The sequence below is a fragment of the Heptranchias perlo genome, chromosome 39, assembly GCF_035084215.1.
Source record: "Heptranchias perlo isolate sHepPer1 chromosome 39, sHepPer1.hap1, whole genome shotgun sequence".
In the NCBI taxonomy this organism is placed as follows: Eukaryota; Metazoa; Chordata; class Chondrichthyes; order Hexanchiformes; family Hexanchidae; genus Heptranchias; species Heptranchias perlo.
The window spans coordinates 7,704,065-7,728,495 of NC_090363.1; the positions used below are offsets into that span (position 1 = coordinate 7,704,065).

At 46.7% G+C, this 24,431-nt stretch overlaps 1 protein-coding gene across 2 annotated transcripts in view; it reads left to right on the plus strand.

The window, feature by feature from the left end:
* Positions 1–2: 2 nt before the first annotated feature.
* Positions 3–24,431, plus strand: part of gtf2h4 (general transcription factor IIH, polypeptide 4) — a 66,503-nt gene continuing 42,074 nt past the window's right edge. The window contains exons 1-7 of one of the 2 annotated variants that reach the window (XM_067974009.1): positions 3–93; positions 5,985–6,055; positions 7,739–7,872; positions 9,024–9,128; positions 14,164–14,295; positions 16,945–17,041; positions 23,631–23,719. In XM_067974009.1, the coding sequence (XP_067830110.1) occupies positions 7,760–7,872; positions 9,024–9,128; positions 14,164–14,295; positions 16,945–17,041; positions 23,631–23,719 (536 nt within the window). In that variant the 5' untranslated portion in view covers positions 3–93; positions 5,985–6,055; positions 7,739–7,759. The remainder of the gene's footprint in view (positions 94–5,984; positions 6,056–7,738; positions 7,873–9,023; positions 9,129–14,163; positions 14,296–16,944; positions 17,042–23,630; positions 23,720–24,431) is intronic. The other variant, XM_067974010.1, reaches the window with a different exon arrangement.

Below are 24,431 nucleotides of genomic sequence, written 5' to 3' on the forward strand. Positions count from 1 at the left end.
CGACTGGGCCTCGGCCTCATTCAACCCTGCCGGGACAGTGCGGGTCTGGCGGTGTGTGGTGTCTAATAGCTTTTATTGTGTAAAGACTGGAAGGTAAAATAGAGGAAAACAAAGCCAACTTATTGCAATTTTGATGATTATCATTAGTAAATGTTATTAATGCTGTAACTTAATAATACTGTGCAAACGGGGCCACTGCTTTGTGGGGTTTCACAGGTAAACAGATGGGATTGGAGAATGGACACATTTGATCAAACACTAGTCAAAAATTACTCAATCTCATGTAATAAGAAACAAAATTTGACTCATTCAGTCACTGATGAGTTTGGCCAGGCCTGTAACATAGAAGGGGGCTATTCACCCACACAAATCACATCCAGTGGAACAGCAGCCTCTTTGTATATTATAGGCAAGGCCCTTGTTTTTTTTGTGGCAAAACAATTGGAATCGCAGGTTCGGATCTTCGAAATTCCAGTCAAGATCCTGGAATCCAATGCAATAAGACCAAAATTTGACTTGAGCAGTTACCATAAACCAGTGGATATTTATTGGTTTTAAATCATTACGTAGCTGAAACAGTAGCCCTGATTATAGGTGTCAATATGATGTTAATTAATATAAATATTATCCTTTCCAATCAAGAACATTTTATGTGGGAAGTTCCCACAGGTACCAAATGCAGTCAGATCGGTCGAGGATTCTACACCCACTTCATGTTGCTGGAAGTTTTGCATTTAGAACTCCTCCCGTGCGGTCTCCAACGGTTTTAGCTGCACTTACTTGGGAGATCCCTCAGCCTTGACAAGCTGGTGTCAGCCGTGGCTCAGTGGGTAGCACTCCCACTTCTGAGTCAGAAGGTTGTGGGTCCAAGTCTCACTCCAGAGACTTGAGCACATAATTACGGCTGACACTCCAATGCAGTACTGAGGGAGCGCTGCACTGTCGGAGGTGCTGTCTTTTGGTTGAGACTTTAAACCAAGGCCCCATCTGCCCTCTCAGATGAACGTGAAGGATCCCACGGCCACTATTTTGAAGAAGAGCAGGGGAGTTCTCCCTGGGTGTCCTGGCCAATATTTATCCCTCAACCATCAAGAATAAAAAAACTGATTGCTTTTTTATTCGTTCATGGGATGTGGGCGTTGCTGGCAAGGCCAGAATTTATTGCCCATCCCTAATTGCCCTTGAGAAGGTGGTGGTGAGCTGCCTTCTTGAACCGCTCCAGTCCGTGTGGTGAAGGTTCTCCCACAGTGCTGTTAGGAAGGGAGTTCCAGGATTTTGACCCAGCGACGATGAAGGAACGGTGATATATTTCCAAGTCGGGATGGTGTGTGACTTGGAGGGGAACGTGCAGGTGTTGGTGTTCCCATGTGCCTGCTGCCCTTGTCCTTCTAGGTGGTAGAGGTCGCGGGTTTGGGAGGTGCTGTCGAAGAAGCCTTGGCGAGTTGCTGCAGTGCATCCTGTGGATGGTACACACTGCAGCCACTGTGCGCCGGTGGTGAAGGGAGTGAATGTTTAGGGTGGTGGATGGGGTGCCAATCAAGCGGGCTGCTTTGTCCTGGATGGTGTCGAGCTTCTTGAGTGTTGTTGGAGCTGCACTCATCCAGGCAAGTGGAGAGTATTCCATCACACTCCTGACTTGTGCCTTGTCGATGGTGGAAAGGCTTTGGGGAGTCAGGAGGTGAGTCACTCACTGCAAAATACCCAGCCTCTGACCTGCTCTTGTAGCCAGAGTATTTATGTGGCTGGTCCAGTTAAGTTTCTGGTCAATGGTGACCCCCAGGATGTTGATGGTGGGGGATTCGGCGATGGTAATGCCATTGAATGTCAAGGGGAGGTGGTTAGACTCTCTGTTGTTGGAGATGATCATTGCCTGGCACTTGTCTGGCGCGAATGTTACTTGACACTTATGAACCCAAGCCTGGATGTTGTCCAGGTCTTGCTGCATGCGGGCATGGACTGCTTCATTATCTGAGGGGTTGCGAATGCAACTGAACATTGGTCTGGTAATTATCACGTTGCTGTTTGTGGGACCTTGCTGTGTGCAGATTAGTTGCTGCATTTCCCACATTACAACTGTAATTTCATTTCAAAAGTACTTAATTGGCTGTAAAGCGCTTTGGAATGTCCTGAGGTCGTGAGAGACGCTGTATAAATGCAAGTTTTTCTTCCTTAAGAACTCCTTGGCTTAGGTTGATGGGTGTGTGACCTTACATGGGCAGAATGTGCATTCCACATCAGGCAAACAGAAACCCTACCTGCGTGGATTTCTCAGTAGTTTGTTTTGGAGACTCTTAAACAGCGTGCTGGGCTTCCTGCTGAACACGGTTATTTAAGACTCATCCATTCTCCATTTTCTCTCCTTGTTTCAAAACATTGCACAGCTGGTCCATGCTCTGAGCTGGCGTCAGGCGGCCTCCTTCGTTACAGTCTTTCTCACATACTGGCTCGTGGAACAACACCAACTTGCATTTATATAGAGCCTTTAGCTTAAAATGTCCCAGGAGCGCTAACAGACAAAATTTGACACTGAGCCACATAAGGAGATATTAGGACAAGTGACATAAAGCTTGGTCAAAGAGGTAGGTTTTTAGGAACATCTTTAAGGACGAGAGAGAGGCGGAGAGGTTTAGGGAGGGAATTCCAGAGCTTAGGGCCTAGGCAGCTGAAGGCACGGCCGCCAATGGTAGAATGATGAAAATTGGGGATGTGCAAAAGGCAAGAATTGGAGGAGTGCAGAGATCTCGGAGGAGTGTAGGGCTGGAGGAGGTTACAGAGATAGGGAGGGGCGAGGCCATGGAGGGATTTGAAAACAAGGATGAGAATTTTAAAATCGAGGCATTGCCGGACCAGGAGCCACTGTAGATCAGCGAGCACGGGGGTGATGGGTGAACGGGACAGTGGTGGTAGCTTTGTGTATATTAACAAGTGAGGTAGATAAAGACACTGAGGAGAGCTGCAGTGCAGTGATTTGCCTTTGTCATTTGCCACAGGGTGTTTTCACACTCGGGCAGTACTGGCTGTTTAAATTGGGGATCATTTTATTGAGGTATAGAAGGGATAGAACGCGAGGGGCGATCAGATGGCTGTCACCATGAAATCATTAAAAATTGTGTCTGTGACACTGTTTAACTCTGAGTACTGTGCCTTACATCTTAGTCAATGGCAGTGCTGTGAGTAAGATTCCAGTGAAAGGCAGTTATAGGGGTGTGAAATCTTATATATCTACTTGAACTGTGAGAAATGGTCAACGGTAAAGTTATAAATTCTGTCCTTCCAAACTTCTGTTGTGTCTAGAGGGGATGTTTTGAGGTGTATGGGGTGACATACTGCTGTGTACAGGCCTATCACTGTACAACCCTAAAGTGCAGTACTGGTGTGTGCAGGTCTATCACTGTATAACACTATAGTGCATTATTGCTGGGTATAGGTCTATCACTATAACCCTATAGTGCAGTACTGGTCAGTACAGGCCTGTCACTGTATAACCCTATAGTGCAGTACTGGTCGGTACAGGCCTATCACTGTATGACACTGGGGTACAGTAGCGGTGGGTACAGGTCTATCACTATAACTTCCTGGCTTTAATTTTTAGGCTATATCCCCTAGTCCTAGACTCCCCAACCAGCTGGGGTACAGTACTGGTGGGTATGGGTCTATCACTGTGTAACCCTATAATGCAGTACTGGTGGATGCAGGTTTGTCACTGTATAACTCTATAGGAATAAGAGTAGGCCATTTAGCCCCTCGAACCTGTTCCCCATTCAATGAGATCATGGCTGACCTGTGACCTAACTCCATATACCCACCTCAGCCCCATTTCCCTTAATACCTATGGTTAACAAAAGTCTATCAATCTCAGATTTAAAATTAACAATTGAGCTAGCATCAATTGCCGTTTGCAGAAGAGAATTCCACCCTTCTACCACCCTTTGCGTGTAGAAGTGTTTCCTAACTTCACTCCTAGAAGCCCTGGCTCTAATTTTTAGGCTGTGTCCCCTAGTCCTAGACTCCCCAACCAATGGAAATAGTTTCTCTCTATCTACCCTATCAATGTTAATTTATATCAGTTAGTTTTAATTGTATTCAGGTGGCGGGTATCATTTGGGGACTCTCTTGTATCCTTTTTATAGGAGAGCTTAGCTGGGGTGCGGTGTGTGTGTAAGGGGAATCTCTGTGAATAGAGGCTTGGAAACAACTGAAGACCAGGCTCTGGTATTCGATCCTTCATCACATGGCTATCCAATTTTAACAATCAATTCCCCTTAATATCTTGAAAACTTCTATCAAATCACCCCTTAATCTTCTAAATTCCAGGGAATACAACCCTAGTTTGTGCAATCTCTCTTTGTAATTTAACCCTTGGAGTCCAGGTGTCATTCTAGTTAATCTACAGTGCACTCTCTCCAAGGCCAGTATATCCTTCCTAAAGTGCAGTGCCCAGAACTGAACGCAGTACTCCAGGTGTGGTCTTACCAGGGCTTTGTATAGCTGTAACATAACTTCTACCCCCTTGTATTCTAGCCCTCTAGATATAAAGGCCAGCATTCCATTAGCCTTTTTGATTATTTTCTGCACCTGTCCATGACATTTTAATAAGATATGTACATGGACCCTATAGTCTCTTTGGACCTACACTGTTTCAAGCTTTTCACCATTTAGAAATACTCTGATCTATTCTTTTAGGTCCAAAGTGGATGACCTCACACTTGCTACATTGAAATCTATTTGCCACAGTTTTGCCCATTCACTTAATCTATTAATATCTCTGTAATTTTATGCTTCCATTTGCATTGCTTACAATGTTGCCTATCTTTGTGTCATCGGCAAACTTGGATATGTGGCTCTCTATCCCGTCATCTAAGCCGTTAATAAATAGTGAATAGGTGAGGCCCCAACACAGATCCCTGTGGGACACCACTAGTCACATCCTGCCAATTTGCGTACCTGCCCATTATCCCTACTCTCTGTTTCCTGCCGCTCAGCCAATTTCCTAACTAGGTCAATAACTTGCCCTCAATTCCGTGAGCTTCAACTTCAGCTAACCATCCCTTATGAGGGACTTTATCCAATCCTTCTGGAAATCCATATAAATAACATCCATAGACATCCCCCTGTCCACTACTTTAGTCACCTCTTCAAAAAATTCCATCAGGTTTGTCAGGCATGACCTACCCTTTACAAATCCACGCTGGCTCTCGATCAGCTGAAAATTTTCAAAGTGTCCAGTCATTCTGTGCTTAATTATCGAATAATGTCCTGACAACAGATGTTAGGCTAACTGGTCTATAATTCCCTGGTTTCTCTCTCACCTTTCTAAAATAGCGGAGTGACAGGTGCAATTTTACAATCTAAAAGATCGGTTCCTGAATTGAGAGAGCTTTGAAAGATTATAGTTAGGGCATCTGCAATGTGCTCACCTACGTCCTTTAAAACCCTGGGATAGAAATCATCTTGTCTTGGACCTTTGTCACTCTTTAGTGCCATTATTTTCTTCATTACTGTTAATTTGCTTACATTAGTTTCCTTGGGGTGTCCGGCATGCTGTACTCTCCACTGTAAATATTGACGCAAAGTAATTATTTAACATGTCTGCCATTTCTTTATTTTCATTTACAATATCACCATTATTAGTTTTTAAGGGGCCCACATTGCTCTTGACCACCCTCTTCCTAATATAATTGTAAAAAAATGTTGTGTTAATTTTGATATCCTTTGCAAGTTTCTTTTCATACTGCCTTTTTGTAGCTCTTACTATCTGTTTTGTCACCCTTTGCTGTTCTTTGTATCTGTCCCAGTCGCCAGGATCTGTGCTATTTTTTGTACTTTTGTATGCTTTTTCTTTTAGTTTTATGTTGTCCCTTACCTCGTTTGTCATTCATAGCTGTTCTTTTTGGCAAGTCGAGCTCTTGCCCCTTAGGGATAGAAACTGGTTTTACAGTAAATTCTTATTTGAACATCTCGCATTGATCTTTACCCATTAACAGATTACTGTGGACGGTCTCTGAGTCATCCCGCTGAAGTCGGCCTTACCTAAGTGAAAAACTTAGTAGCTGATGTGAGTTTCTCCTTTTCAAACACAACGATGAACTCGATAATATGATCGCCATTAGATGAATGTTCACGCACCGTTACGCTGTTAACTAAATCTGGCTTATTACTCATTATTAAATCTAATATGGCCTGCCCCTTTGTTGGTTCTAGGACCTATTGTTGCAGAAAGCTGTCCTGAACATACTCAAGAAATTTGCTATCTTTCTGACTTAAGCTCGTCTGCTTATCCCAATCTATATGCAAGTTAAAATCCCCCATTAAAACCACTCTGCCTTTGCTACATGCTTGTCTAATCTCTGCATTTATACATTCTGCCACTTCACAGCTGCTATCAGGGGGCATAGACACAACTCCCACTACAGCCTTAAATCCTTATCTATTTCTTAATTCTACCCATAAAGTCTCCACTGCCTGCTTACCTCTTATTATATCCTCTCATCATTAAAGTAATTTCATCCTTAATCACTAAGGCTACTCCTCCCCCTCTACCAGTTTCCTTAACCTTATAGACCTTATCACCTGGTTTTTCAGTTCCCAGTCTGACTGTCTTGCAGCCATGTCTCAGTAATGGCTACCATGTCGTACCCTCTAAGTTGAATTTCCGCCTGCAATTCATTCAATTTGCTCCTTTTGCTCCATGCGTTTGTATAAAGAACGCTTATTTGGGCCATTTCAAAGCACTCTTATCATGTCCTTCTGGTAGTGTTGGTGGTTACAGATCTGTCACTGTGTAACCCTCCAGTGCAATATTGGTGGTTACAGATCTGTCACTGTGTAACCCCATAGTGCAATATTGGGGGTTACAGATCTGTCACTGTGTCACCCCATAGTGCAATATTGGTGGGTACAGATCTGTCACTGTGTAACCCCATAGTGCAATATTGAGGGTTACAGATCTGTCACTGTGTAACCCCATAGTGCAATATTGGTGGGTACAGATCTGTCACTGTAACCCCATAGTGCAACATTGGTGGGTACAGATCTGTCACTGTGTAACCCCATAGTGCAATATTGGTGGGTACAGGTCTGTCACTGTGCAACCCCATAGTGCAGTATTGGTAGGTACAGATCTGTCACTGTGTAACCCACAGGTGAGAGTGCAACATTAAAGTGTAATGGGTTAGATGAGATTTTCTTCCTGCCTGCCAGTCATGCACTGGTAGACATTTGCTAAATAGGCCTAATGTAAGCACTATCAGTCTGGCTGAGTTGTGAGCAGTCACACCTCTGAGTCAGAGGATTTTGGGTTCAACCCTACTCCAGGACTTGAGCACACAGTCTAGGCTGACGCACTCCAGTACATCACTGAGGGAGTGCAACATTTTTGAAGGTGCACCCCTTCAGGTGAGAAGACTAAACTGAGGCCCTGTCTGCCTGTTAAAGTGGATGCAAATGACCTCATGGCACTATTTGCAGTTCTCTTGGTGTCCTGGCCAACACATCTCTGATCCAACACTACCGCCAAAAAATGATAACGTGTCTCCCCGCGACCTGGTTCCCGGTTCGGTTTACACTGCGTGGAGCGATCTCGCGTTGCTGAGCACGCTCTGCGGCTCCATTCCCGGTTTTAATGAGCTGCCTGTCCGTGTGCTGAGATTTGGGTTCACGCATGGCACTCACTGACCGGTTTCTTTTCTTTCCCTTTTTTTCTCTCTTCCTCCCCCCCCCCCCCCCCTCTTCCTGGCAGTGCCCCAGCGCCAGGCCGACCATGCAACGGGAGAAGCTGAAATGCAAGAACCTACACGAGTACATGAGGAGTCTCAGCCCAGCCATCCTCGACAAGTTGTACAACCACCCGGCAACATGCCTGGCTGTCTTCAGGTAAGACGAGGGTAGAGCTGTGTAAGGGCGCAGGGCGGTTGAGATGGGCGCGGGACAGTTAAGATGAAAGCTGCGTGATCTCCCTCCCCATCCGAACTCAGGGCCGCTGAGGCAAATTATAACGCCCCAGCTAAGAAAAGTTAACTCAATTAGAGCCCTGGGATCTCCCTGCTCTATCCAGCTCAGAACCACTCCTGGTAATGTATTGGTGTATTTACCCACTGCACCATCAGGATAGCTGGCTTTAATTCCTTTAAGCTATTAGAACATTGCAGAGATTACCCCTGGATGTGCAGTAACTCCACTGAATGACAGTGAGCAAATCTCGGGAGAATAAGCAGCACCCAGTCTCTGGCTGGTGTCTGCCTTTCGGAATCCAGGTATCTTGTAAGGATGGTGATCTGCATTGGGTTACCTGCTGGCTCAATGTTGATTTGCAGAATTAAAAATAGGCAGGACTTTGATTTGCACCCCCCTCAGGACGTCCCAAAGCACTTTACAGCCAATGAAGTACTTTTTCGAAGTGTAGTCACTGTTGGAATGTAGGAAACGCAATAGCCAATTTGCGCGCAGCAAGATCCCACAAATGGTAATTTGATAACGACAGATTATCTGTTTTAGTGACGTTGGTTGAGGGATAAATATTGGCCAGGACACCGAAGAGGACTCCCCCCTGCTCCTCTTTGAAAAGGTGCCACAGGATCTTCTACATCCACCTGAGAGGGCAGACGGGGCCTCGGTTTAACGTCTCATCCGAAAGAAGGCACCTCCGACAGTGCTGCTCTCCCTCAGTACTGCACTGTGGGAGTGCCAGCCTAGATTTTGTGCTCAAGTCTCTGGAGCTGGGTCATATGGGTGCTTGACAGTGAAGAGCAACACAGCTAAGCTCGATCCTGTTCTTACCTGATATCTCCTCTTCCTCCCCCACCCCCCCCCCCCCAAAGCACGCACGCACACTTTTCAGCAGGAGTCACTGGATAGCAATCAGCAGCCCGACTGATTTTATTTTTCCCCGCAGAGTAATAATTACAAAGTGAAACTTCTAATTTTGTGCGGCAGCTCCGCTCCAGAAAGTAAGTGCTCGGTGCAACATAATGTATGTTTGTTTCTTTTTCCCCACTAAATTGTTCTTGTTTCCTTCCTTTCCTCAGGGATCTGCTGGCGCTGGCTCGGAATTACGTGATGCGATTGCTATTCTTGGATCAGCCCGTGCCCCAGGCTGCCGTAGCCTTCTGGGTTAAAAAAGATAACCAACGGTATCGTAACGCCAGATTCGGTTCAGTTTTGCTGTGATTTGAATTGTTTTTTTTTTAAAACCGGTTTCCTCCTCTCCTGCAGGCAGTGACTGGTGCCGAGGTACAGTTCCACAGTCACTAGCTTTGAGCTTCGGCAGTGAGGCAGTCGTTTTAACTTAACATCGCCGGGCGGGAATCCCCGGTTTTTACACCCTGTCCAATATTGCCCTCCGTCGACTTTGGTGGAGAGTAAAATCGGGGAGAGGGCCTAAGACCAGCATCGCACCCGATCCTGTCAGTTTCGCAACGGGTGGGTTAGGTTAAAATTGCCCCCCATAGTGTTGGCAGGATATCGCTAGGAAGAGGAATCACAGGCCAGCATTATCCTCACCTTATGCGTGCCAGCTTAAGTGACAGGATAGTGATCAGGAGTACGGGGTATGGTAATGCAGTGGCTACGGTCCTGCACTAGCAAAACAAATGCTGTGTGTTCAAATCCCACCATGGCAAAGTGTGAAACTGAATTCAGTATCTAGAGCTAGCACCAGAAAACAAACTCAACTTCATTGAATCATATGGCACAGGAGGAGGCCATTCGGCCCATGGTGCCTGTGCCGGCTCTTTGAAAGAGCTGTCCAATTAGTCCCACTCCCCCTGCGCTCTCCCCAAATTTTTCCTTTTCAAGTAAATATCCGATACTATTGAATCTACTTCCACCACCCCTTTCCACATCTTAACAACTCATTCACTATTATCCTTGAGGGAAGGGAACCTGCCATCCTTCTCTTTTCTGGCCTACAGGTGATTCCATTCCCACGCTACACGATTGACTCATGACGCCCTCAGTTGTAAAACGAGGCAGTAAGTGTTGTCTTGCCGGTGATGTGTCACCCACATCCCGAGAACAAATTTTTAAGAACAAAGCAGGAGCCTTGACTGATTTTGTTTCCCAGCCCAGGGGCACTGAGGTTGACTGTAACTTCCCTATTGCTGCCGCAGCAGAGACCAGGGAACCGAGCATGGACCAGGGGTGGGACCTGGGTGCTTGTCAGCGGCTCAGTACCGCGCTCAATCAACATGCCGGGTCTTTGGGACGGCTACCTTTAGACCTGTTGACGCTGAGTTTAAACAGGGTCAGTGCGCCAACAGCGACCACTGTGCTTGCAAGGAGGGGGAAGCACCCAGGCAGCTAAGTTCGTGTGGAGAGCTAAGATTGTCCATCACGCTAACTGCGGAGATGGGGGTTTGGCTGGAAGAGGGGGTGAGAAGACGGTGTTACACTCTGTGCCGTTCCACTCAACAGCAGCACACGGTGAGGTCGAAGAAAGTGACTATTAATCAATTGAAACAAATCTATCCGCTGCTCTTTTTTTTTAAGTGAGAAAGAACTTGCATTTATATAGCGCCTTTTAAGACCTCAGAACGCCCCAAAGTACTTTACAGCCAATTAATTACGTTTTGAAGTGTTGTCACATAGGGAAGCGGGGAAGCCATTTTGAGCACGGCAAGCTCCCACAAACAGCAATGAAGTAATAATCAAATAACCTGTTTTTGTTATGTTGGTTGAGGAACAAATATTGACCAAGGCGTTTCTTCGAATAGTGCCATGGGATCTTTTGCCTGAGAGGGCTTCTGAACTATTTCTGTAAACGGCCTATGCATCTTAGGTTTTTAGGGGTGTGTGCGTATTGCCTAATGTGTAACTACTGTCTCCACCGCTTAAGCCGCCCACGTTTAAATCGGACAGTCATTTAAATCGGCCAAATAGCACTAACCATTTGCCAGTTCCGATATAGTCAGTTACAAAGTCATGCTAAGTTGCAGAGATAAGTGTTCGGTGAGTTCTTCGCACCTCGTTACGGTGCAATTATCTATTGTACTTAATCAGCTCTAACCATTACTCAGCGCTGACTGCAGGAACAAACGTTCAATAAGGAAATAGCACCTCGTTAAGGTCCAAAGTGGAAAGTAGCCGGCAGATAATCTTTCATCACCGCTGTGGTACAGCCGCCAGGACTTCCCACAGAATCCACCGGATCCCGACTGGTTTTACTAATCTTAATTTTTCAAAGAGCATTGAATTTTCTTTTTAAAATTTTAAATTAATCATAAGGGACTGAGTGTTGCAGATGGAGGGGCTAAACCGCCCAATGCGTATAGCAGGCAAATCGCATTAGTTGTAAGCATTAGTGACAGTATATGATAGTGTAACCCTGGTATATAGCATTAGTACTCTTCTCCCCACCCACATTGGGATCTGAGCCAGATATCCTTCACATCTTTTCTGACATCTTTCACATGTCCCCACATTTATATCTCTTCAATCATTTTGAAGGCGGACCAAGGAAACACTTGGTAAGACGAGGCCAGATAGAAATCATTAGGCTGCTTTATTTCACAAGTGAACATATAGAGCAACGGTTATGACAAACTCAGTTAATTCAATCAGTACAACTTGTGTACCACCCAGTCCCAGAGGGGGAAAGGACAGTGTCTGACCCACTGTACCACCCAGTCCCAGAGGGTGAAAGGACAGTGTCTGACCCACTGTACCACCCAGTGCCAGAGGGTGAAAGGACAGTGTCTGACCCACTGTACCACCCAGTCCCAGAGGGGGAAAGGACAGTGTGTGACCCACTGTACCACCCAGTCCCAGAGGGGGAAAGGACAGTGTCTGACCCACTGTACCACCCAGTCCCAGAGGGGGAAAGGACAGTGTCTGACCCACTGTACCACCCAGGCCCAGAGGGGGAAAGGACTGTTCTGACCCACTGCACCACAGGTTCTTCCTTAATGAGTTGAGGGAGTCTCAGCCCTGTTTCCAAAACAATTTTATATTCCCTGAAGTCTGGAAGTTGAAGAAGTGTGTGGACAAGGCAGATGGTGCAGGTCACACGTGTGAAACCCAGGGACTGGGACTCTGAAGACTGAGGCACCATATGTTGCAACAGAGCAGACGGCCCCGGCTATTTTGAGCTGGTGAGTGTGGGACTGCGATCTCGTTCTTGCTGATTGACTCCGCACAATCAGCGTCTGCTCGCGGAGCGCAAGGTGCTGCTGTTTGCTCACGACCCCGACTGATGTATTAACAAAGCCAGGCTGGAGGAACGGCGATCTTCTGACATGGTTGAGGGAGGGAAGGGGTGCTGATAGTTTTTTCTCTCTCTCTCTCTCTCTCTCTCTCTCTCTGTCTCTCTCTGTCTCTTTCTGTCTCTTTTTCTCTCGCTCTCACGCTTTCTCTCTGCGCTCGCACTCTCTCTCTCTGTCTCCAAAAACAGCCCACTCACTTATTTGTGACTTTTTATTTTACTGCAGTGAAAGTCTGGCCTGATGGTTTTGTGGAGATTGTTGATCAGAAGCAATGCATTCAGTTTATAAGGAGTATTAAAATAAAATTAGACTTGCATTTACACAGCGTATTCCACAACTTCAGGATGTCCCAAACTGCTTTACTGCCAATTAAGTATTTTTGAACTGTAGTCACTGTTGTAGTGTCGGGAAACGCGGCAGCCAATTTGTGCACAGCAAGATCCCACAAAAAGCAATGTGATAATGACCAGATAATCTGTTTTTTAGTGATGTTGGTTGAGGGATAAATATTGGCCCAGGACGCTGGGGAGAACACCCTGCTGTTCTTCACGGGTTCTTTTATGTCTCCCTGAAAGGGCAAACGGAGCCTCGGTTTAACGTCTCATCCGAAAGATGGCTCCTCCGACAGTGCAGCACTCCCTCGGTACTGCACTGGGAGTGTCAGCATAGATTTTACGCTCAAGTACCTGGAGTGGGACTTGAACCCACGACCTTATGACCAGACATTATTCCCAATGTCAGCCCTCTATCCAGCCTTGCGCAGGGATGGTTAACCTGCTGAGCTCAGTTCTGATCGCACTGTTAGTAGTGTCGTCTCCGAGAGGACTTCATCAAGGTAATGGCAAGGCTGCTGATTTCTGGTATTCACAGAAAAATGGTTGGAACACCATCCCCCACACACCTGTAAAAATCCTGCGAATTTCTGGGATCCCGTGAGGTAAAGCAGAAAACGCTGGAATCACTCTGCAGGTGTTGCCTGGCCCACTTAGGGAAAAAGTTAACATTTCAGGGTTATCACATTGTCGTAACTTTTTCCCTTTCTCTTCAGACGTTATACCTATCAGGAAAGATTGAACAGGCTGGGGCTTTTTTCTCTGGAAAAGAGAAGACTGAGGGGTGACCTGATAGAGGTCTTTAAGATTATGAAAGGGTTTGTTAGGATAGACGTAGAGAAGACGTTTCCACTTGTGGGGGAGACCAGAACTAAGGGCCATAAATACAAGATGGTCTCTAATAAATCCAATAGGGAATTCAGGAAAAACTTCTGTACCCAGAGAGTGGTTGGAATGTGGAACTCGCTACCATGAGGAGTAGTCGAGGCAAATAACACAGATACATTTAAGGGGAAGCTAGATAAACACATGAGGGAGAAAGGAATAGAAGGATATGCTGATAGGGTGAGATGAAGTAGGGAGGGTGGAGGCTTATGTGGAGCATAAACGCTGGCATAGACCAGTTGGGCCGAATGGCCTGTTTCTGTGCTGTACGTCCTATGTTGCCTGACCTGCTGAACGTTTCCAGCATTTTCTCTTTCAGATTTCTAGTGTTTTGTTTTTGGAAATGGAATTTCACTTATTTGGTCAGCAAAAGCTTACAGGGTGGAGAAAGTAAATGCAGAGCAATACTTTCAGTTACACCCAGGTGGTAGGGCTAGAAGGGTCAGGGTCGTGAAGAGCAAGTTTAGGAGACATGTCGGGGACTGTTTCTTCACACACAGGGTGATGAATGACAGGAATGCTTTGCTCGGAAGGGTGGGTGAGACCAGGACACGAGCGTCATTCAAGAAACAGCCAGGTGCTGCGATGGTGAGGCGGTGGGGTTGGTAACCCGGAAGGGCGAGATCAAATGGACCGATCCTGGGCTTCCCTTTTTTATTTAATCTGTCTGTTTAAGCAACCAGTGTTTCCCAACAGTACCCAGATCCCTCCAGCTGTTGCATTGACCTCTCGATGTATCCCCACCACAGAGACCACGACGACTGCATGAGTATCCTGACGGGGCTTCGACTCTGGCATTCCCAGCTGCTTCCCGGCGGGCTGCAGGGCCTGGTCCTCAACCCCATCTTCAAAGAGAATCTGCGCATCGCACTTCTCGGAGGGTGAGTGAAGGTGGCATGGCCGTGTTCAGTGGCACCGGGGTGTGTGTGTCCGTCCGCTCGCGTGTCTGTATCTGTGTATACATCTGTGTGTGTGTGCATGTCCATTGGGGGGTGGGGAGTAGGGAGTGTGTGTGTACATCTGTGTGCCCATGCGTGTGTACGCGCGTTTGTGAGAAGATGCTCAAAACAGATCTCCTGGAGCTAGAAAATTATCAACAGGCAAAAGCAACCAGCCAGACAGTTCCTATTTATTCCCACCTCTGCCCCTTTTTCCCTTCCACCCCCATCCCCACCCATCATACCCCCAATTGTCCAGTATGTTTGATTCTCTGGAACAGACCGACCCGACATTGCCCTCTCAATACCCTGCTGCCATCGAGGCGCAGCCTATTCCTGTGTGATTCCAGAGATCGGCCATCCCCACCGACAGTGCCTTTTGCACTGGTACTGCGCTCTCGCTGAAACTCTGCCCTCTGGGCCTCCCCTCCAGATGCTGCAGTTGGCCTGTCACAGTGGGGCAGACGGCCTTGCTCAAATAGACCTCAATTTGCTGCAATTAAGTTGCCAATGCTTTTAGTAACTATAGCAATGGTACCTTCCCTAAGTGTTAATTTCATTGTTCAATAATAACCGTGCGTTTAACAAAATCAATTTACAATCAAATGTGCTCTTACACTGGGAAATAGAACACTTTGCGTTTCAGGCACCCAGTGTCAGCATCAAGCATTCAGGTCAGGGACAGCGCAGGTTAGATACAGGGTAAAGCTCCCTCTACACTGTCCCATTAAACACTCCCAGAGCAAGTACAGCACGGGTTAGATACAGAGTAAAGCTCCCTCTACGCTGTCCCATCAAACACTCCCAGGGCAGGTACAGCAAGGGTTAGATACAGAGTAAAGCTCCCTCTACACTGTCCCATCAAACACTCCCAGGGTAGGTCCAGCACGGGTTAGATACAGAGTAAAGCTCCCCCTACACTGTCCCATCAAACACTCCCAGGGTAGGTCCAGCACGGGTTAGATACAGGGTAAAGCTCCCTCTACACTGTCCCATTAAACATGCCCAGAGCAAGTACAGCACGGGTTAGATACAGGGTAAAGCTCCCTCTACACTGTCCCATTAAACATGCCCAGAGCAAGTACAGCACGGGTTAGATACAGAGTAAAGCTCCCTCTATACTGTCCCATCAAACTCTCCCAGGGTAGGTCCAGCACGGGTTAGATACAGGGTAAAGCTCCCTCTACACTGTCCCATTAAACATGCCCAGAGCAAGTACAGCACGGGTTAGATACAGAGTAAAGCTCCTTCTACACTGTCCCATCAAACACTCCCAGGGTAGGTCCAGCATGGGTTAGATACAGAGTAATGCTCCCTATACACTGTTCCTGCAACCAATCTCAGGTCAGGTGCAGCTTAGTACCGTTAGATACAGAGTAAAGCTCTATATACGGTGAATGTCCATGTGATATTGCTGGTGATCAGGAGCTGTGGTGAACGTCCATGTGATATTGCTGGTGATCAGGAGCTGTGGTGAACGTCTATGTGATATTGCTGGTGATCAAGAACTGTGGTGAACATCCATGTGATATTGCTGGTGATCAGGAGCTGTGGTGAACATCCATGTGATATTGCTGGTGATCAGGAGTTGTGGTGATCGTCCATGTGATATTGCTGGTAATCAGGAGCTGTGGTGAACGTCCATGTGATATTGCTGGTAATCAGGGGCTGTGGTGAATGTCCATGTGTTGTTGCTGGTGATCAGGAGCTGTGGTGATCGTCCATGTGATATTGCTGGTGATCAGGGGCTGTGGTGAATGTCCATGTGTTGTTGCTGGTGATCAGGAGCTGTGGTGATCGTCCATGTGATATTGCTGGTGATCAGGGGCTGTGGTGAATGTCCATGTTTTGTTGCTGGTGATCAGGAGCTGTGGTGATCGTCCATGTGATATTGCTGGTAATCAGGGGCTGTGGTGAATGTCCATGTGATATTGCTGGTGATCAGGGGCTGTGGTGATCGTCCATGTGATATTGCTGGTGATCAGGATCTGTGGTGAACATCCATGTGATATTGCTGGTGATCAGGAGCTGTGGTGAACATCCATGTGATATTGCTGGTGATCAGGAGCTGTGGTGAACATCCATGTGATATTGCTGGTGATCAGGAGCTGTGGTGAACATCCATGTGATATTGCTGGTGATCAGGAGCTGTGGTGAACATCCATGTGATATTGCTGGTGATCAGGAGCTGTGGTGAACATCCATGTGATATTGCTGGTGATCAGGAGCTGTGGTGATCATCCATGTGATATTGCTGGTGATCAGGAGCTGTGGTGAACATCCATATGATATTGCTGGTGATCAGGAGCTGTGGTGAACATCCATGTGATATTGCTGGTGATCAGGAGCTGTGGTGAACGTCCATGTGATATTGCTGGTAATCAGGAGCTGTGGTGAACGTCCATGTGATATTGCTGGTAATCAGGGGCTGTGGTGAATGTCCATGTGTTGTTGCTGGTGATCAGGGGCTGTGGTGAACGTCCATGTGATATTGCTGGTGATCAGGGGCTTTGGTGAACGTCCATGTGTTGTTGCTGGTGATCAGAGGCTGTGACGGTGATAAGCAGTGACCAATGTACTGTGTTCTCGCAGGGGCAAAGCCTGGGCGGATGACACCAGCCAGCTGGGACCCGACAAGCATGCCCGAGACATCACATCACTGGACAAGTACGCTATGGAGCGCTGGGAGGTGAGTCGACTTCACCTTAACTTTACTGTACACGTTTGGTCGACACAGTATGATGAGAGAGCACGGGCAGGTCGTTAGATAAATTAAGAAGCTCATCCCTTTAGTATTCCAACTCTCCCATCCTGGCATCCAACTGTGTGTTTTGGGCGTCACTAAAATCTGCATCGCTTCTGGGCGCTTAGCAGCTTATTCCAGACATTTCTCACCTTTTTGTGTGAAGAACTTCATCCTTGTATCTGATCTAAGTTTAATTTTTTGCTCGTTTATATTTATAACCTCTCTCCTGCCTTATTTGGAAGTAGTATTCAGGATTTGCTTGATTCTAAGCCATTAATATTTTCCCAGAAGAAGGCCCACCACCGCCTTCTGAGGGCAACTAGGGGATGGGCAATAAATGCCCGCCTCGCCAACGATGCCTGCATCCCGAGAATGAGTAATATTTTTAAAAGGTGAAAGAATTTGGAAAGAATTGTCTGTCCCCGAGACAGTGAAGCAAGTCTTTTTTTGATTTGTTCCTGGAAAGTTAAATACTTAGTGTTTCCCTCACAGCAGCTGTACAGTCATTGTTTTCAAATTCCCAGGTGCTGTAATTATCGCCTCCGTCTTTCTTTTCTCTCTCTCGTTTTAAAAAAAACTTTAAAATAGCTTTGTCATGAAATTTCACCTCCAAAAACGGTTCCAAAATTCATGCTGCTGCTTGTTTTGAAACCAATTGGAAAAACAGGACCAGCCCAGGGCTGTGGAGTCTCCAGGAATTAAAGATTAACCTCCTGGGCACTGCTGTGAGCAAACTCCCAGGGAGAAAAATCACAGCAGTGTTAAAATAATTTTTTTCATTGAACACTTCTGTTCATTAGTAATAAAAATATTGGAGATTTGGAGGGGTGTGGGGGGAGGGAGAAAAGGCTGTTTGATGGAGGGGGGAGGTCATGTGATGAAGCCTTCAGGATTACGTCCAACCTGAGTTGGCAACCCCCAGACATGACACGTCTTCAATTGTGGCACGGTGGCAGATCCTGCCCACACTGAGACCCTGGGTGTCATGGCAACTGCAGGCGCAGGTGTAGCTGGTAATTCGTTTCAGCTGACAAGAGTGATGGCTCTGGGAAGGATGTCAACTCCCAACTCCAGGCTTTGGAGAGAGGCTGAGGCCCTCCGAGTAGAAACACGAGGGCCTAAGCTAATTAGAACCCAGACGCGCAGCCGGACAATTAACATGTCATTTACTTAGCTGGAGGAAAGTAATGGCTGTAAACATTGCAAACACTTCTCACACCTGCTTCTCAGAGCTACCTTAATCAGTCCCGTCGTTACGAGTGATTCGCGTGGCGATTTGAATCAGTGCCAAGCGCTGTCATTCCCAAGCTCGCCATCTTCCCTCTAGTTCCAGAGTACAGAACAGGAAGCGCCCCGGGTTAACCCCTCATCCGAAAGACACTTCCGACAGTGTAGCACTCCCTTAGTACTGCACTGGAGTGCCAGCCTAGATTATGTGCTCTGGTCCCTGGAGTGGCTTGAACCCACAACTTTACGACTCAGAGGCTCACTGAAACAAATATTATTACATTGCTGTGTGCAAATTGGCTGCCACGTTTACCACATTACAACAGTAACTAAACTTCAAAAAGTACTTCATTGGCCATAAAACGCTTTGAGACATCCTGAGGTCATGAAAGGCGCTATATAAATGTACGTTTGTTTGTTTTCTTTGCTTTCTTTCCATCCCTCCTCCCCCCTCATCCTTCCACCCCTCATCCCCTCCCCCCTCCTGACGGGGTTGAGCACTCACTGCGGTGGGTTCAGGAGGGAAGCTTCGCCTGCCATGCGTTTGAAAATAACGTTGACAAAAGGAGCTCCTGGTGCTCATGGCCTTGGAGGAGATGCCTGTGTTCGAGGGGGTGAAACCACTTCCTTCACTTTCTAGATGTGGATGGAGTAATTCTCCTTCCTCCACCTTCTTCGCTTCTTGCCCGCCTTTTGCAGTGACTTTACTCACGGCTTTCTTGACTCCCTCCTGGTTTTTTCTCGAGTGTCCTCACTTTAAGACACAGAGGTGAATCTCTCTGCTTCCCTACTCCTTTTAAAGCTCTAACCATTTACAATGGATTGTGCCCAGGGGGAAAAAGAAGTTAAATCTGCACAGAGAGAAGTTTACACTGCAGCGAATAGGCCGTCCGGATATTAGTGGTGGTGCCTGTGCCTGTGTGTTCTCGGGGCTGTGGCTAGGTAGTGCCGCGTAATGTCCAGCTGAGCCCTGGTCAGACGAGCCTCGCACCAGGCTCGACGGTGTCCATTAATCTCAGCGTCGGAGCAGTAGTGCCACAGCGATACCACCATTTCTCACTCAGTCACTGCAGCCTCTCTCGAAGTGACCTTGGCTAGGGGGGCTACCCGTCGAGCGATGAATTAGGTACTTGGTAACAATTGTATTTGTGTAGCATCCTTGCCACTTTGAAAACTCTCGAAGCACTTCATACAATGAATGACTTTTGAAGTGCAGCGACTATTATATAGGCAAACGCAACAGCCATTCTCCTCAGCAAATGGCCAGATAATCTGTTATTTGGTGGTAGAGATTGTGTGGGATTGGTACTGGGTGCTGGACAGGAAAATGGGAGAATTGCCAAGGGATCTTTAACATCCACTGGAATAGGCTAGGTTTAGCATCCCATCTGAGCAATGGCACCTCTGACTATGCAGCACTCCCTCAGTACTGCGCTGGAGTGTCAGCCCAGATTACAGGCTGCAATCCGGTGGCGGGGGTGGGAGGGGGGTGCTGGTGGGGCTTCAACCCTGAACTCACGACCTTCTGACTCAGAGGCGAACACTACCAACCAAGCCACCTTAATGCTGAAGGGATCAGGGATAGGGGGAAAAAGCGGGAACAGGGTACTGAGTTAGACGATCAGCCATGATCATTTTGAATGGCGGAGCAGGCTCGAAGGGCCGAATGGCCTACTCTTGCTCCTATTTTCTATGTTAATTTCTTTGAGTTGTTATGATCGGGAATGCACTGCCTGAAAGGGTGATGGAAGCAGATTCAATAGTAACTTTCAAAAGGGAATTGGATAAATACTTGAAAAGGAAAATTTGCAGGGCTATGGGGAAAGAGCTGGGGAGTGGGACAATGGCCTCTTTCTGTGCTGTATGATTCTATGATTTGTTCAAAGAGAATATTTATGGTATAAACATTTTAAACTCTAGATCTCCTCTAGTGCAGATCAGCAAGCTCCCAGACTCCCTGGTTGAACTAAGTTAACTGATCTCAGTGCTACAATAGGCCACAATATCCCATTCTTGATTACTGGACATAACCTTCCTTTGGGACCTTGTTTGAAGGGAATTCTCATGTTGTGAACATGCTTAAACCCACTGAGGAATTTGGGGTTTTGGTCATGATTCTAATCGTAAGACTTATCTCTTAATATCTGCCGGCAGGAAAGCAAAGGTCATTTGAAATTTAGCGTACTACCACTGTCAGTATTGAGCTCCAAATGCACAAGACACCAGGAGGAGATCCATGGCTTCCATAATGAGTTGAATGGATAGACCATTGTTCTCATGCCTTGCAAAACTTGTTCAGAGTAGATTCACTTTGCAAACCATTGGGTACAAAGGTTGGCTTTGTCTGCGCCTAAAGAAATTTGCAGTCAGGCGACAATTGTACTTGGGTCTGACATTTATTAGATGGATTCTGTGGACACTCCTTCAAACTGCAGACATACTGTATGTCTTTAGGTAGGCATATGATTTGCAGATTTACTTGGATTTTAAACTATACATTTTTGATTTCCATTGTTCTTGGTCGAACTTCAAAGGGTGCCAGGGAACATGCTCCCATTTCAGCAGTTCTTCTGAGGTCATCAGGAACAAGGTGGGAGGCTGTGTAGGGGGGGGCAAGGCAAAGAACCATACCTAAAATTATTGCTTAGGGACGCTATCTTGGGTCCTAATACAGTCAGTCAATGTCAGCTGTGGCTCAGTGGGCAGCATTCTCACTTCTGAGTCAGAAGGTTGTGGGTTCAAGTCCCACTCCAGAGACTTGAGCACATAATCCAGGCCGACACTCCCAGTACAGTACTGAGGGAGCGCTGCACTGTCAGAGGTGTCAATGTCTTTCGGATGAGACATTAAACCGAGGCCCAGTCTGTTCAAAGAGAATGTTTATACCATAAACATTCTCTTTGAACAAATCATAGAATCATACAGCACAGAAAGAGGCCATTGTCCCACTCCCCAGCTCTTTCCCCATAGCCCTGCAAATTTTCCTTTTCAAGTATTTATCCAATTCCCTTTTGAAAGTTACTGTTGAATCTGCTTCCACCACCCTTTCAGGCAGTGCATTCCCGATCATAACAACTCAAAGAAATTAACATAGAAAATAGGAGCAAGAGTAGGCCATTCGGCCTTTCGAGCCTGCTCCGCCATTCAAAATGATCATGGCAGACGTAAAAGATCCCATGGCACTATTCTGAGGAAGAGCAGGGGAGTTCACCCCGCTGTCCTGGCCAATATTTATCCCTCAACCAACATCACGAAAACTGATGATCTGGTTATTATCTCATTGCTGTTTGTGGGAGCTTGCTGTGTGCAAATTGGCTGCCGCATTTCCTACATTACAACAGTGACCACACTTCAACAAAAAAAAGTACTTCATTGGCTGTAAAGCGCTTTGGGGCATCCTGAGTTTGTGAAAGGTGCCATAGAAATGCAAGTCTTCTTTCTCTTTTCTTTTTTCTTTCTTATAAGGGTCACATTCATTCATTTATTTTCTGTCTTCAAGGAGGAATAGATTTGTTCTGTAAACTGTTGTAATCTGATGATTTTGCGTTCGCTACTGCTTATCTATTTCTAGCCTAAGCCACTGATTCCATCAGGTTCTGAAATCAAAGGAGATCATGAGACATATCCAGCAAGCTGAGTAGAATGATGAGGGTTTCTGTTCAACCCCTGGGCTCACTATATTACCAGATATAGAATGATTCAGCACAGAAGGAGGTCTTTCGGCCCATCGTGCCTGTGCCAGCTCTTTGAAAGAGCTATCCAATTAGTCCCACTCCTCTGCTCTTTCCCCATAGCCCTGCAATTTTTTTTCCCCTTCAAGTATTTATCCAATTCCCTTATAAAAGTTACTATTGAATCTGCTTCCACCACCCTTTCAGGCAGTGCTTTACAGATCATTACAACTTGCTGCGTAAAAAAACTTCTCCTCATCTCCCCTCTGGCTGTTTTGCCAATTACCTTAAATCTGTGTCGTCTGGTAACCGACCCTTCTGCCCTACTCTATCAAAACCCTTCATGATTTTGAACACCTCTATTAAATCTCCCTTTAACCTTCTCTGCACTAAGGAGAACAACCCCAGCTTTTCCAGTCTCTCCACGTAACTGAAGTCCCTCGTCTCTGGTACCGTTCTAGTCAATCTCCTCTGCACCCTCTCCAAGGCCTTGACATCTTTCCTAAAGTGTGGTGCCCACATATAAAGAAACAATTCTGTTCCTAAAGATCAACGGTTCACTTACAGGATTGGTCTTTGGCGCTGAAGCTGAGAGAATATCTGAGTTTAAAAACCCAAACACTGAACACCTACGTCACATGGCTGTGGTATCTTCAGGCCTCCTACTACCTCCAGCACTGAAACCAGGCCACAGTAGACTGCAGTGCACCGCACTATCATATCCATGTACTTGAGTACTTGTTAAAGGAGCTGGACTGACTTCTGGCTAGGGGAGGGATTGGAGGTCATAGGGCTAGGTATAAACTGAGCTGATCGAATAATCCTCGGCACGTGCTGGTCCCTGTGCTGCTGGGACTGGTTGGGTTGGGGAGAATGTTGTCTGGAGGGCGGCGGGACAGGGTTGAACAGCGGTTGGTGTGAGGATGGGTGAATATGGTGGAGTTTTACCTCATCATTTATACAGAACTTTCCATCAGCAGATTAATTGGGTGGGGTAGAGGGCACGATAGAAAGAAAGAACTTGCATTTATATAGCGCCTTTCACGACCTCAGGACGTCCCAAAGCGCTTTACAGGCAACAAAGTACTTTTGATGTGAAGTCACTGTTGTAATGTAGGAAACAATGGGGTGGATTGTATGTGCTCTTTGGAAGGAGATTGAATGGGTGGGCTAGAGTTAGTGATAGGGTAGAGTGGCTGTGTGGAAGGAGTGGGCTTTATAGTCCGAATGGCCTCTTTTTGCTCTGTGCTTTCTCACGTTCTGAGCCTGTACCGTATTAATTTTTAATTTGTTTTGTAAACCAAAGACATCCCAGAATATAACTGGAAGTGCTGATCACAATGGGCCAGTGGATTGGTCGACTATGGCCAGTATAACCGCAGGTCTGAATCACGCTCCTGTCTGTACGGTGCTTCAAAAGGCCCTTTGCCCTCTGGGTCAGAGGCATGAAGAGGACTTAGGAGCTTGGAGAGACTAGAGATGGGAGCAGATGGCGTGTTGAGTTATCCCCCCCACAACTCCTGCCTCAGAGACTCATCCACTTCTCAAGTGAGGCTGTGAGGAGGGGCAGACAGCAGTAACCTGCTCCCTTTCAATTAGTATTGCGTTCCAACAGTTGGCGTTTCTCGTTGTAGGTGGTTCTACATTTCATGGTGGGCTCCCCAAGTGCAGCAGTTAGCCAGGACCTGGCTCAGCTCCTCATTCAAGCTGGACTCATGAAAAGGTAAGTGATGGTGTTGGGAACGGGCTGGAGTTGGGGGCATAGTGAGTAAAATGGAAATGGGCTGAATGGGTCATTCAACCTTGAAAGGAGGTGTCCCACAAGTACTGAGGAGAGTGCTGCACTGTCGGAGGTGTCGTCTTTCAGGTGAGACGTTAAACCGAGGCCCCGTCTGCCCCTCTCAGGTGAACGTAAAAGATCCCACGGCACTATTTGAGCAGGGGAGTCCTCCCCGGTGTCCTGGGGCCAATATTTATCCCTCAACCAACATCACTAGAGACAGATTATCTGGTCATTATCACGTTACTGTTTGTGGGATCTTGCTGTGTGCAAATTGGCTGCCATGTTTCCTACATTACAGCAGTGACCATACTTCAAAAAGTAGTTCATTGGTTGTAAAACGCTTTGGGACATCCTAAGGTCGTGAAAGACACTGTAAAAATGCAAGTTCGTTCTTTCTTGGCAATGAGGAGCAGGAATTCTGACTCCTTGTCCCTTCCCTAGTCCCATGACACCGGGGCCAGTTGCCACCGTGGCACAGGCTGGGGATCGAGCCTGGACCTTCCTGGTGTCTTGGGCCCAGTACCAGGCCAAGTGGTGATCAAATATAATGACAAATAGAGAGGAAAACTTAAGGGCGTTGCCAGGGTACGGTAGCATAGTGGGTTATGTTACTGGACTAGTAATCCAGAGGCCTGGACTAATAATCCGGAGT